At 41.8% G+C, this 13,731-nt stretch overlaps 1 protein-coding gene across 12 annotated transcripts in view; it reads right to left on the bottom strand.

The window, feature by feature from the left end:
• Positions 1-6,832: 6,832 nt before the first annotated feature.
• The window catches only part of ANKRD44 (ankyrin repeat domain 44), a 311,506-nt gene continuing 304,607 nt past the window's right edge, over positions 6,833-13,731 (bottom strand). For 7 of the 12 annotated variants that reach the window (XM_032860163.1, XM_032860164.1, XM_032860166.1 and 4 more), the window contains exons 27-28: positions 13,588-13,679; positions 9,762-11,205 (exon numbers count right to left, since the gene is read on the bottom strand). In XM_032860163.1, coding sequence (XP_032716054.1) covers positions 10,958-11,205; positions 13,588-13,679 — 340 coding nt within the window. In that variant the 3' untranslated portion in view covers positions 9,762-10,957. Of the gene's footprint in view, positions 11,206-13,587; positions 13,680-13,731 lie in introns of all 12 variants that reach the window. The other 5 variants (XM_032860169.1, XM_032860170.1, XM_032860171.1 and 2 more) reach the window with 3 other exon arrangements.

Genomic DNA, 13,731 nt, shown 5'->3' with positions numbered 1-13,731 from the left:
TGGGCCCCCCAATAATGGGTCCGTGATTAAAGGAGCGAGACTGATACAAAGCAAAAGTCAAGCAAAGCTTTATCTCGTGCCAAGCATCAAGAATCAAACCGACCGTCAAACAGACTGGTCAGGGCCGCCCCTTACAGAGAGGACAACCCTTCTCTGTTTCACAGACTAGCTTTTATAGAGCAAAGGCCATGTGGTTGGGCCTGGCCACACACAGGTGGCCAGTGAAATTGTAACACACAGAGAAAGCTGCACAGTCATGCTAGGTGACCCATTGAATTACAATTTACCCTAGTAGACATTTGAACCAGCCTATCACCTTGGTCAGAATTGGCGCCCAAAAGGTGCCCAAAGGGCGGGGCCCATATTCCTTGGTAGCTAGGAGGCAGTATGCGCCCCCACTGATTGAATACCTCCACCTGGCCTGACCCACCCTTATATTTGGGCTTTTTTTTTACCTGGGACTGGTTTCCGGGACTTGTTTTTAAGTAAGTTCCCCTGAGGGGGGTGCAGAGTCAATTTAAGTTTTACTGCATAAACAACAAAATGGCAGTTTAACCGGGGTGGGGCCGCTCTGGCTCAATAGGCCCTTACACCACGTTTATGTATGTGGTAGGCATTCATCCTTTCCGATGGCTGAGTAATATTCCACTGGATATGTGAACCACATCTTCTTTATCCATTCTTTTTGAAATCACTAAAAGCTATTGAATTTGATACTTTAGAAGGGTGGATTTTATGATATATCAATTAAATTTCAATAAAGCTGCTATTAGAAAAAAAGGGATTGCTGGTTTTGGAGCATGGACCATAGTTTACCAACCCTCTGCTGCATAATATTTACTGTCACAGAAGAAAGACTGCATAGTGTTAATAAAAAAGGGGGGAGCTACAGAAAAGAAAAGAAAAATTGGCTTCAAGCCGTTTGTTTTCCTCCCAATATAAATAGCGTGGTAAGATTATGAACTCTAGAGTCACGTGACTAGGTTTGAATCCCAGATTTGTCACTGGTTACTGTGTGTTTTGGCGGGTGATAATAAATGACATCTACCTTCTAGGGTTGTTCCAAGGATGAAATGGGTTGATACATGTAAAGCTCTCACAGCAGGGCCTGGCACACAATAACATTCAGAGAGTATCGGCTATTTTTGTTCTTCCCTCCAACTGGAAAAATAGCTTGACTAATTCAATGAGATGATTTTTATTTGGTGTTCTGGTCACAACCAACAGCTTCATAAGAAGGTCCTCTGTTCCTCATCCAGGTCACTATCAGATCATGAGGCCGGCAGCAAGAGAAATGAAGCCAGATCATTAATACACACTAGAAAATATGTTCTTATCTCTAGGAAATATTGTTAGAAAAATATGTTCTTATCTCTAAGAAATATTGTTGGCATCCTGAAAGGCTTTTCTTTTCCCATATCTAAAATATAGTGTGGGAGAGTAATTTGTTCTCTCAATCTAATTTCTAGTGTCAGCTGTGACATCACAAAGCAAACTCCCAGATGGCACCGACTGAATCCTTTATCAGCTTCATTAGCACTGATGCCAGAATGAAACTGGCCCAGCATCCTCATCAAAATTTCCATGCTAACGGGTAGACCCTTGGGAATGAAGGTAAGCAGAAAACCAATAATTAAGTAACATACCTCTAATAAAATTGTCATAGATTTTAAGTAACAATGAAAGAGCAAGGAGTAAACTCAAGACTGAAAAAGAAAGTATAATAGAAACACAGCATGGGCTTAGAAACATTTCTTGACAAAAGAAATTCAAAAGGGAATTATAAACCCAAACTCACTTTCTATCATTTTAGTTAAAAATTGAGATTTTCAGGAAAAGTTAATATTTTAAGGCAAATTTACTTTTCACTTGAAAAGCAAGCAGAATTCCAATGATTTTAGTCTTTTGTCTTCCGTGGAAGGCCCACTGGGAAGTATTCGGTTTTTCATTGTTATCATCACTGAGACGATTGTCCGACCCACACGTCCCCTTTGTTCATTCTGCAGCTCTTAACCATCTGTCATGTTTTCTGGAGAGCCTTGTGAAAACATTTAGGTTAAACCAAATGGTCGTAAAAGCTGTCATTGTATTATAATCAAGGCCTGGTTGAGGTTTTTCCTTGTATTTTTTTGTTTGTTTGTTTTAAGAAATGCACTTGATCATTTTTACCTTTTTAAAAGCTTCGTCTTAATCCTGGACCCAAACTTCAGTCTGATAATAAATCAGCTCTGAGTCTACCTGAGTCATAGATGTTTCAAAATGGCTCTATTTTCTCATCCGTTTTGCTCAAATGCTATGTTAAACTTGGGGCCATTTGTTACTTTGGCCTCCTCCGTTTTTACTTCCTTGCCTCCGATGCTTTCTCCTTCAGTCGTCCTCAACCACCCACTCCTTGGCTTTGTCAGCATCAGAAGTGTCCCTCCTCTGAGGGTGCGATCTCGGGCACCCCAGGTTTAGCTTAGCGACTCTGATGCGACAACTCAGCCGCTTGCCATCTTGCCAAGACCTTCAGTTCAGGGACCACACCACTTTCCCACTCCCCGTCACCTCCCTCACGCCTTCGGTTCCTTCCTTACCCAGTTTAGAATCCATAATCTCTACAATCATGTCTGTTGAAGTCACCATAGTCCCACAGCTCTCCTTGGACTCACCTGGCAAAGCTCTATCCCTGTTTAAATCCCGCTACTTACTCTACGCCTGTACCCAAACGTCTGACGAAAAACCCACCAGGATGACTGGCATCATTTAAACTAATGGTTATAAATCTCAGATAGACTAAGTCTTATTTGGCAACCCTCCCATGCTGCTCTAAATGCTCCTTCCAAAATTACTGTCCCACCGCTTCTCACACCCTCTTCCTGCTCTCTCGAAGACACTCCCTCAGCATCAAAATGATAAAGGATCTCCTGTCTTAAAAAACAAACCCCTCTCCGTTCTCCATAGCCTCCTTCAGCTGCTGCCTTTTTTCCTCTCTTCATCCCATCCTCTGGATTGCTGTGCTCACCAACTCCGATGCATCTGCTCTTGGGAATGTCACTGATAAATTTGGTGTAGCTAAATCCAGTGCCACTCTGTCATATCTTATTTGACCTCCTAGAACTGATAGAGACAGTAGATGCGACTGAAACTCCTTTTTCCATGACGTTCTTTCCCAGTTTTCAGAGATACCATGTTCTCTTATGTTCCCTCCTTCCTCACCAGCCACTCCTCCCTGATGGTCTCTGCTAGGTCCTCTCCTCTTCCTGACCTCTAAATGTTGGTGCGTCCATGATTCAGCACTCCCGTCTCTCTCTTTATTCCCAAGGCAATCTCCCATGGTCATCTATAATTACAGCCCCAGCCTCTCTGCCAAACTCGACTGTTCACTTGACATCAAACCATCAGCAAGTTCAGCCAACTCTAATTTCAAGAATACCCCAAGATTGCCACATTCTCTTGTTGCCATTCCCTTGTTGCCACACCAATCCAAGCCACCGTGCTTACTTATCTAAACCATTGCTGTGGCCACTGAACTGGTAAGAGTGGTCTTCTCAAAATGAAATAGGACCACAGCCATTTTTCTGCTTAAAACTTCTCCAGGTGATTTTTATCACATTCAGAGTAAAACAGAAACTACTTCTTCTGGCTTGTAAAATCTACTAAGATCTGGTCTCAGATTGCTCTTAATCTCATCTTCTACCACCCTCCCCCACCCTACAAGTCTCCAGCCATACGGCCCCATTTCTGTTCCTAGAACATGCCAAGCTCATTTCTGCCTTTGGGTGTTGGCACTGACTGTTCCCTTTCCTCTGATCTTTATATGGTTGGCAACTTCTTGTCATTAAGATCTGAGCTTAGATTTTGTAATTCTTAGGAAACCCGACTGTAAGAATGATGGGTTATTCAAGTTCTCAAACCTGCCATGCACTTTCAACTGAATATAAACAGGGGCAAGGTTTTTGTACTGTAAGTACTGCTTCAACATTTTTACTTTTGAAAATTACAAAATTCTTCTAGATTTAACTTCATTAATCTGTCACTTCTCTATGTGGTGGCAGCCAGAAAGACCAAAAAAAAAAAAAAAAAAAAGAAGTATCCTAGAAATTGTGTCTACTAGTGCCCAGAGAACTACGTGAAGCAGCAGTTCTTTGTTGCCAGAACTTGCTGGGTGACTGTGGCCCAGGTGCCTCATCTTTGTGAAGGGGGTTCCCCCGCCTGTGAAGAAGAGACAAGGATTCTCTGGTTAAGACAAGGAATGTACATTTGCATATGTACATTCGTGTATTTAATAACAAAAGAATTAAATCTTTGTCTCAAATCTATACAGTACTTCATCCTTTTCCACTCACCTGTGTGTGATCTTTTCTGGAAAAAACACACAATTGGGGACCATTCTTGGTCTTTGCTTCTGAAATTCTCTTTTCTTAAGCTTAGAGCCTGTTTATGCAACTCCTGTGAAAATAGATGTAAAAATACGGCTGGCTTCACAAATAATTAATGGACAAAAAATGACTGAGAAACAGGAGATGAGGAGGCGGATGAGCAGGAGGTGGGGGAGCTCGGGCATTGGGGGTGGGGTAGCTGCACGCAGGCCTTGGTGGAAGATCGGGCTCCCCCAGCCTTGTACTGTTAGTACAGTAAATGCTAGCAGCAAACCCTCCCACCCACCAGTCCCTGGGTTGCAAATGCTCCCATTTTCCAATGACTCCCTGGAGTGCTCCAAAATTAATGAATGGCAGAGGCCATTATCTCTGCTGTTTCTATTTTACAGCAAATGTATCTTTAGCATGAAATTTGCTACAGACAATTCATATAGTGCTTTTACCCACAATATTTTTATGTTATGTTAATAGCCTTTAGCTTAATGTCTTTGTGCCTTGCAAGCTAATTCTGGAACACATGAAGTGTGTTAAACGAGGGATGGATGTGTGGGCATCTAAACCTACTGAGTGGAATTAGAGAGAAGGATCCTTTAAAAAAGCAATTCGGAGACAACACGCCCACATCAATGTTCAACAACAGAACCGCTGCCGTGGAGGTCATGAGCCCCTCTCTGCTCGCTTGAGAGAGCACAAGTGAAGTCAGGGGATCCCTACGTTTTTCTTGAATTTAGTAAACAAAACGGTAAAGTGAACAATTTCCTTAGCAAGGAAAGAAGCAAGCAAAAAGTTATTCTAGGAGGACGCTAGACTCTGGAGGGACACTGTGACAGATCTGGTGTCATAACCTGCTTCCCAGATAGTTCCCAGTGATTCCTGCCTCCTGGTCGTCACACCCTTTGGTAATAACCCTTCCCTTGAATGTGGAACAAATCCAGGGACTTGCTTCTTATGAATAAAATACGGGGGAAATGATGGAATGGCACTTCAGTATTCAGTTTAAAGCTGGCACGTCTGTCTTGCACTTTCTCTTTCTGGCTATTCTCAGCTTGCTAGTTCTTGTGACGTAAGCTGCCATGTTTGGAGCATGGAAGTGAAGGCAGCTAACGGCCGTCAAGGAACTAGAGCCTCAGTCCAGCAACTCACCGAGAATGCGCCAACAACCATATGAGTGAGCTTAGAAATGGATCTTTCCTTGGCTCACACCATGGTTACAGCCCCCGAGGGCCCCTGTGGCAGAAGACCCACCTCAGTCATGCCTGGACTCCTGACTCTCAGAGACTATGAGATTTAACAAATATTTGCTGTTTGAAGCCACTAGGTGGCTGTTACATGACATTGTAACAGACATGTAACAGACATGTAACAGACATGACATCTGTTACATGAGGTTGGATAACCAATGCAGCCGCTCAGCTCTAGACTACGGAGAGTACCCACCTGAGGTGTGATTCCAGCTTTACAGTCTTCTGGAATGACGAGCACCCACAGCTGCATATTTGAGTAAGGAGTGAGACATTGCAAAGTGCGAAACCTCTCTGAACACCTCTAGCAGGAAAAAACGCCAACAACCGCAAAACATTACTGCCAGGACGGCATAAAAGAAAGAACATATTGGCACAGGCTGTGCATTGAGAGCGTCAATTATACACAGTCGAGCAAATTATCTAATTTCTCTGGGATTCCGTCTCTTCGTGGAGAAGATGGCGCCCAACTCAGGCTAAGTTCTTGCTAGACTTAGCAAGAACTGCAAGCTTTCTAAGACACTGCTTTGAGGAACTCAAGAGGGCCCCACCGCGAAAGCTCTTTCTCATCCGCTGGAAAGAGTGTTACTAGGAATTTGTTCCTTAACGCTTCTAGGGGCTGTCCCTGAAATGATTACTTTAGCAAAGAAATTTTGACTGGTGAGGACAGAGGAAATTCTCCAGTGACTTCTAAGAATAGTGCGGAGAGTTGCGACCCTGTGTTGTGGTTTTAGTGGTGGCCACAAAAGGAAGTGTGGATGATTCCACCATTTTGATGACCTGGTAGGCTTTCTCCTTTCTGATGTATGTGATCTACACCATCAGCCCCATCTCCCCTCTCACCTTGATCACAAGGGAGCTGGAGAAAACTCCCATTCAGTCATAGCCACTGTATTAAATGGTACGGTTCCCGTATTTGTATTCTTTTTCCCTGTCCTCATTTTTCTACTTCTAGTTTATCACACGCCCTTTGTTGCAGGCCAGCTCAAATCATTGCCAGAAAACGGGTGTTAATATATAGAACATACACAAATATACATGTCTGACTCCCCCTGCCCCCACCAATTGCAATGTTACAAACAGAAATGCAAATCTGGGAATATTCTTCTATCTTGATTAGTAATTTTCAAAATGTAAGGTCATTTTGGCTTCGGTGGAAGCAAAGATGTAAATTAGCAGAGCAACCAGTAAAATAGGATAAATCAGAAAAAGTAAAGACAAACACAAATGGCAACAATATTTGTACCGTTTTTATTTGTAAAAATAACCATCTGAATGCATTTCCATAGTATATTACAGTTAAGTACTTCATTACATTATTAGCATTCAGTAGTTGAAAAAGTATTAAACTGTGCTTGAAAAGATTCAGATTGGTTCAAAGTCATTCACTGAACTAAGTCATTTCCCTCATTTTTACAGTCATGACATTTACCAGAGTCATTCAACTCCAATTTACATAAGCAAACATTACAGACAAAATCCCACTGAAAGCATCAAACAGTATTTTACGCTGTTACAAATATGTTATGCAAAATATAACACTGGCACCAGATTTGTATCATCGTGCTTTGCAAAGATATATTGCACATGCTAAAGCATAAAATATGTAGACAAAACTACCAAACAAAAGGTATTTGCATTGAATTTTTAGATCACTGCATAAGAAACGCATAGAATTACATTTTTACACACACTCAGATTGTCACTATCTTAAAACGCTTTTCCCCTCTAACATTGACCTATGGTTTACAGTTTTGTAAGAAGAAAGCATTTTAGCACTGCAAAATTAAACATAATTCCTATAGAAAACTTCGGCATTTTCATTTTCATTTCTAAGCAAGTAAGGGGAAAGAGGAAAAAGACACTTTATACATTCAAAGAAAGGCTGAAATGAAAACTCACTGGTATTATATTGCTCTGATAACACTCAAAGGAAAAAATACAAAACATTTCACAGAACATCTTCAGAATATACAAATATAAAAAGGCACTCTAACTTCATATTACAAGACAAAAAAAAGGGATGAGTTCTTCAACCAACGCAACAGATAAGCAAACCAGGTTGCTCAACAGGACGAATAGTGCAGCAGATCCGTTTGATGTTCTTGTTCTAATTTCATAATAAAATTAAAAAAAATCAAGCAGCTGTTGACTGCCTAAAGTACCAAAACATACTACAGTGCCCTTTTAGTAGTGATAAATAGAAATCCCCTGAGTTTTTTACTGTAGAATCATAGCAGATTTTAGGCAATTTGGAGATAATAATGGATTTACCAAGGACAGGCAGACACGGCGAATAGGTAAGTGCGATGAAAACGTGATCCCTGTGAATATGGTTGAAATACAGACTAAAAATAACACAGTCAGGTAAAAAGCACTAAACAACCAAGACTTGGTTAAAAGCACAAAGCTGTGTGTGTGTGTGTGTGTGTGTGTGTGTGTGTGTGTGTGTGTGTTTTGCTTAGAAAGCTACATTGCAAATCTAGTTCTATTTCTAAGAGATGTACTTAAAACACACAGAACTCATAGTTTTTGAAGTCACTTCCTAAAGAAAAAAAATGTGGTCTCGCGGAATGGAGAAACAGTGAGAGAGTGGGAGAGAGATTTGATTCCATGGGCAATTCACGGCAAGCGTGAGTTCATTTTGTTCCTTTGTCCTCCTTCTTTCTATGCGTGAGAGAGTGGGGAAAAGTCAAAATGCAGCTATGTGGAGAGAAATGTACCCGGGCCGGTACTGTTTTGCTGCCACCTTTCTTGTTCTCTGTGCTACCCTACAGGGAAAACGTGAATGCTGCTTCACCATTACAAGCGGGCATTTCCTTTCCTGCTTTAAACGTCAATGCACCAAGATTTCCATTCACTTCTAGAAAAAGACACCACAGTATATCGTGCTTTTTTAGCACTGGAGCTCCCTTACTTTTCAGTGTTTTGGTAAAGATAAGGTCGTTATTGCTCACTAGCAATTTATCTACTTTTCAAAAACACGTCTTCTCTAAACAAACAAAAAGGACAGAGGAAGGAGGGGGACCACAACACCAAAACATGAAAAAACAATGTTGGTGGTGTCGAAAACTTCCTGGGAAATTATTACCAATTCTGTAAGTCCTCTGAACAAGTTCTCATTTATGAAGAACCCAAAGTGAGTTTTGCATTAAGTCAGGATATTAAAAGAGTAAGAGTAAAGTCTTTTATGATTAGATGAAAAATAGAATACGGTGTGTGTATTTGATCCAGATATGCTAGAACACTGTTTTAAAAATATCTCACATACATTAGAAAATAGAAATTTCCAGGGTTGAAAATGGAACTGACTATAAAATGTCAGAGTCCTGACAACATGTTTCTCTCCCGTTTCTTCCTCAAGTGGAAAATAGCACGTGAGCTGGTGATTTGTATTTCCTCTCCTGGTTACACGTGCTCACACACTGACATCATTTCCCATTAGGTTACTGGGACCACGTGAGATTTTCAGTGTGTTCAGAGTAATTTCCATAAATTTCTTTGGGCCACCTTTGTGCATATGACCCACCACACACCTCAGTTCTCGTCTTGCAGAAGAGCATAAGGATGGCAGTGTCTCCCAAACTCTCCAGGCTGGCTACAGACTGGGGCTGAGCAATGGAGGCTTTACCCCTCTCCAACCGATGTGGAGAGCCCGAGGAAACCTCAGCAGCGGAAATGCTGGGCTTGGCCCCAGGCCGGCCGGCTAGCCCAGCGAGGGTCCTGCGTGATTTCCTGCTTTTGTGTTATTCCAAGTAAGACACGCAGCGATTAAAGCAGAGAACAACCAGTGGATGTTTCCTCGGCCTTTGTTTCATTTCAAATAAATATAAACACATTTACATCAAAAGTATACGAACATTTTTCTCTAGTTTGGCAAAAAAATAAGCCTTGGTCAACAGGTCATCAGTTACAAATGTTAAGCCACCAACCAGAAATCTGTGTCATAAGAAATATAAAACACAACAAAGACTGTTACACAAAAAGATTACATTTTAACTCCATAGAAAAGCTACTTCAGTTCTCACTTGCATTTTGAAGGAAAGCAATTTAAATTCTTCTGTTTTAGACTGAAGCAATTTGGTCCTCACGTACAGCTGGTTGATGAACTACAGACATATATATATATATATATATATATATATATACACACACACATATACATATACATATGTGTGCGTGTGTATGTGCATAACGTTTAAAGAGTCTCATTCTTCTTTTTGTACAGCTATTCCAGGTGCAGAACGGGGTCCATTTGACCTAGAAGCTTTGGCAGAGGGAGCAGACACAGTATTCACTATGTTGATTCGATCATCAAGCAATTATCAAGTGGCTTTAATTTCCACATCACTCATTTCTACCTTCTGTTTTGTACCTTGTTTCCCTTTGTCCTCACCCTTCCACTCACTTGGTATGACCTTGACTGAGAAGCTCATTTAATACTTTACTACTGATAAGCAATGCTGATGGTTCTGACCTTTTTAAAAAGCTAGCATTCTGATTTAAGGATGAACTAACAAAAAAATAAATAAAAGGTAGCCACATATTAAATCTGCGTATGTCTCAAAGTTCTGGTGCAATACAATTTTTCACCTGAAATGTTATTAGACAGATTTGGGTTCAATCAGGCAGTGGAAAATTAGTCCCAGGCTCGTTACAGGGAGTACTGGGGGCTGTATTTGTGTTAAAAGAAAAAAGCAACTTAAATTTTTGTTGAATTTTTCCATTCATCTGGCAACTTTAATAAAAATCCTTGGAAAGAAGTTCTGGATATTTAAGTGCTTGCTATAGAGAGGATATGCATAATTGGACTCCCTTAAAAAGATTATTACAGGCATCATTTCTGAAGATGAACACCTCTAGCTTTGGCTTCTAGTGAGGAAGTAAACATCAAAGTGAGAAGAGGTTTGAGGCAATTCCTACCCTCTCTTTCCCTCCCCTCATGGGACACGAATGTCACATTGATATACTTCTGAGAACTTACTGCTGAGTGAGTAAATGAAAAAAAAAATTCTTTCTAGAGAACCATTCCCCCTCAATTGCATTATGCCAAAAGAAAAAGAATCAAATGCATTTTTTACTTAAAATTTCTTACTTAAAATGAGAGGTAGACTTGCACAGAAGTAGCTTAGATCTAAGGAAAACATGAAAACACAAATAAAAATCAGGGCCCATTTCTGTGAATGCCTTGCCCTACAGCCTAGCTGCCCTCCCTGGATTTGATTAATTCCTTTTCTACTGGCTTCTGGAAGCCCAGGCCCATAATAATACTCGAACACAACATAAGCCTGGAATTCATGTTTCTTTCCCTTCTTCCAATACGGGTGATCAAGGAAAAGCTTCTATAGTCCAAAGTCAAAACGTTTCGGAATCAGAGTCATTTTCATTGTACCCATCCTCTGAGCCTACGTTGTTACTGCACAGGCTAACCATGCTACCCAGATTGGAGAGGGTCGTCCTGCTCAAATTGTCTTTTTTAAAACAAACGAAGTTGACAGCCGTCATTGTACTGGAAGGAGAAAAAGGCATCATGGTAGCCAAAATGAGGGCCAGGCAGTCAGCCACGTCTTTGTTAGGAGCGCAAGCCAGGGCCGGGGTATGACCTGGGCGTAAATGCAGACAAGGCAGTGGTTAGTCCAGGAAATCCAAAGGCGGCGTGAGCATTCCACAGTACATCTCATACGACCTCACACGCGGAGATGTATGTTGAGTTAGAAATCATGCCAGGCAAAAAGAGGAGTTACTTCCCACAAGTCATGCTAGGGGTCAGGCTAGAGGGAACTGGGAGGGTGAGACATTTTATGAGGGGGACTTGGTTTTTCCGTTTACATGACAACAAGCACTATGTTATCCGAAGTTAGGCAGAACTCTAGTCTTCATCTAATGAACAGAAACACAAGGGGGCAGGGGTGGGACCCAATTACACACACACACAAACGACACCCCCCCCAAAACAAAAATAAAAACAAAAACAAAACCAAAAAAGACAGCACCAGGACAACTACAAAGGTGTTTCCACTTGAGAGCACACGCACACCATGGCACACCATGCGCCTCAGGCTTGGGCCGGAGTGCTCTCATTCTGAGAACAATGACTTTCATAGTAGGTAATTGTGTGTCGGATTAGAAAACATTGAAAATCCCAAGTCTGCAAATGCGACTAATGCAGTTTTCTTGCTTTACATGTGTTTACATAAAGTATGTACCCGTGAACTCGTTCTAGGAAAATGGAATCATTGGAGCAGATCAGACAGGAAAGCACTGGCTGTTTGTGATTTAAAACTTACTATCATTTAAGAGAAATTTAACAGAATTTTTAAAAATAGCAACACCAACCAACCAAAGTCGCCCAGCAATGACTGGTGTGGGAAAATGGCTGTGGAGTCCTGTCACTCTGCACCATTTAGACCTATGGGTCTCATCCGGAAGAGAAAACCAACTTAACATGTGCAGGGGGAGGTAGATACATTCTGTGACTTAATTACCGCCCTTATCCAACCTTTATTCTACTGACCTGAAAGGGTCAACTTATGCCCTCTGCCCACAGATTTCCTATTACCACTCCCTTATTTATTCAGAGCTAGTGGCTCAATAAAACTCCACATTTTGTCAACTTCTATCAACATTGGAGAGTTTCTGCCCCTCCCCCAGCCCCCAACAGATCGTTCCTCTCTGCAGCATGAAACCAAGTAAGAACAGACAGGAGTCTTAACATTCCATCCCACGGAAGTCACGGATGAGTAAAGGATTTATGAGGGTCGTGCTGGACAAAACTGCCTCAAACTGTTCCCAGGCCTCTGGGATGCAAGTGAGCTCCAGAAAGGCCTCAGTTCCACTGACCCAGGGCTCTCGTGCCTAAGGTTGCTGTTGGCAGGGGAAGCCTCAGATGCAGCAGGCTTACCACGGAGAAAGACACTACTGATTTCTTTTGAGCTCTCTGGGCCATTTCGAAGAAAAAACTGTGTACTTCTGCATGCCAACCCTAAGATATATAATAGTGGTAAGAGGGCGAGGGAAAGGGAGGAGGGACAACTGAGGAGATGAGGCAATAGGGAACTTTCTGCACCTCCTAGATGAGTCAGGTTGGGGACAGAGAGGGGTACATGCTAGGATAAAAGGGGCTGCAAAACAAAACTAGTAGGAATTAGCTAATGATGTCATATGGCTAATGCTTACTTCTGAGAAACAGGCATGGGCTGCTAGTTCCAATACCTGTAATAAGCAGTTAATTGAGTTGTGTTAATGATAATACTTTAATTAAATGCCACAATTGATGACACATTGAAAAAATTACGTCATTCATAAATATCCAGAAATTCGTCTTTCGCTCTGCATGGTTAATAGGTATTGTGCTTAAAATGGTAGTTTCACATAATTCTGTTATTCATTCACTTTTCAAGGAAGCAGAGTAGAGAGCTTCTGTTGAGAGTTAGTTCATTTAGAAAAGGAATGTTACATAGATCAGGAGAAGCTTTCAAGCCTAGAGAGTCATTCAAAAATTGTATTCATGTTCCCCAAATATCCTTACTGAGAATATGAGTTTTGATCTGTTCTTTAAAGAGAAAAAAAAAAGTTTGATCTCAGAATGAACTGAAATACAAAGACCTAGGTTTTTCTTGGAGCCCTTGAGCATGCACTAACGACATGTGTGGTCTCTAACTCTCCAGCGCACGCAGTTAGAATTCTGAATGCCCGTCTGCCAGGTTTTCAGTGTGTCCAAAAGGGCTGAGCCGCCACGCTGAGGGGTTAGAGAGGAGCTGCTGGTGTCACATGCAGAATGGAAGGCACTGGTGGGCTGCGCGTGGACCACATGTTTTACGAAGACAGACAGGACAGACTATCCCTGTTGGATGTCTCACACACAGAAACTGCCAAGGGGGAGAGAATTCTTACTGCCTTTTTAATGAGCACCTATCATCCTCACCTCCCCCAGCTTCACAGCACAGGGAAGGCACCTGTGGCAACTGCTTACCGTTCCCACTTACCGTTTTCATCCACAGCGAGTACACAGGCCCCTTTGGCCAACAGCTCCTCAACCACCACCTTCAAGCCGTTTCGCGCAGCAACGTGGAGGGGTCTGAAAGAAGACAGCAGCCAACGTCAACTGGGATATGAATTTGTGTGAGAAT

Source organism: Lontra canadensis, unplaced genomic scaffold, assembly GCF_010015895.1.
Source record: "Lontra canadensis isolate GAN:19392208 unplaced genomic scaffold, GSC_riverotter_1.0 scaffold18, whole genome shotgun sequence".
Classification (NCBI taxonomy): domain Eukaryota; kingdom Metazoa; phylum Chordata; class Mammalia; order Carnivora; family Mustelidae; genus Lontra; species Lontra canadensis.
Note: the sequence above shows the minus strand (reverse complement) of the source record. Positions and strands in the feature narration are given on the sequence as shown.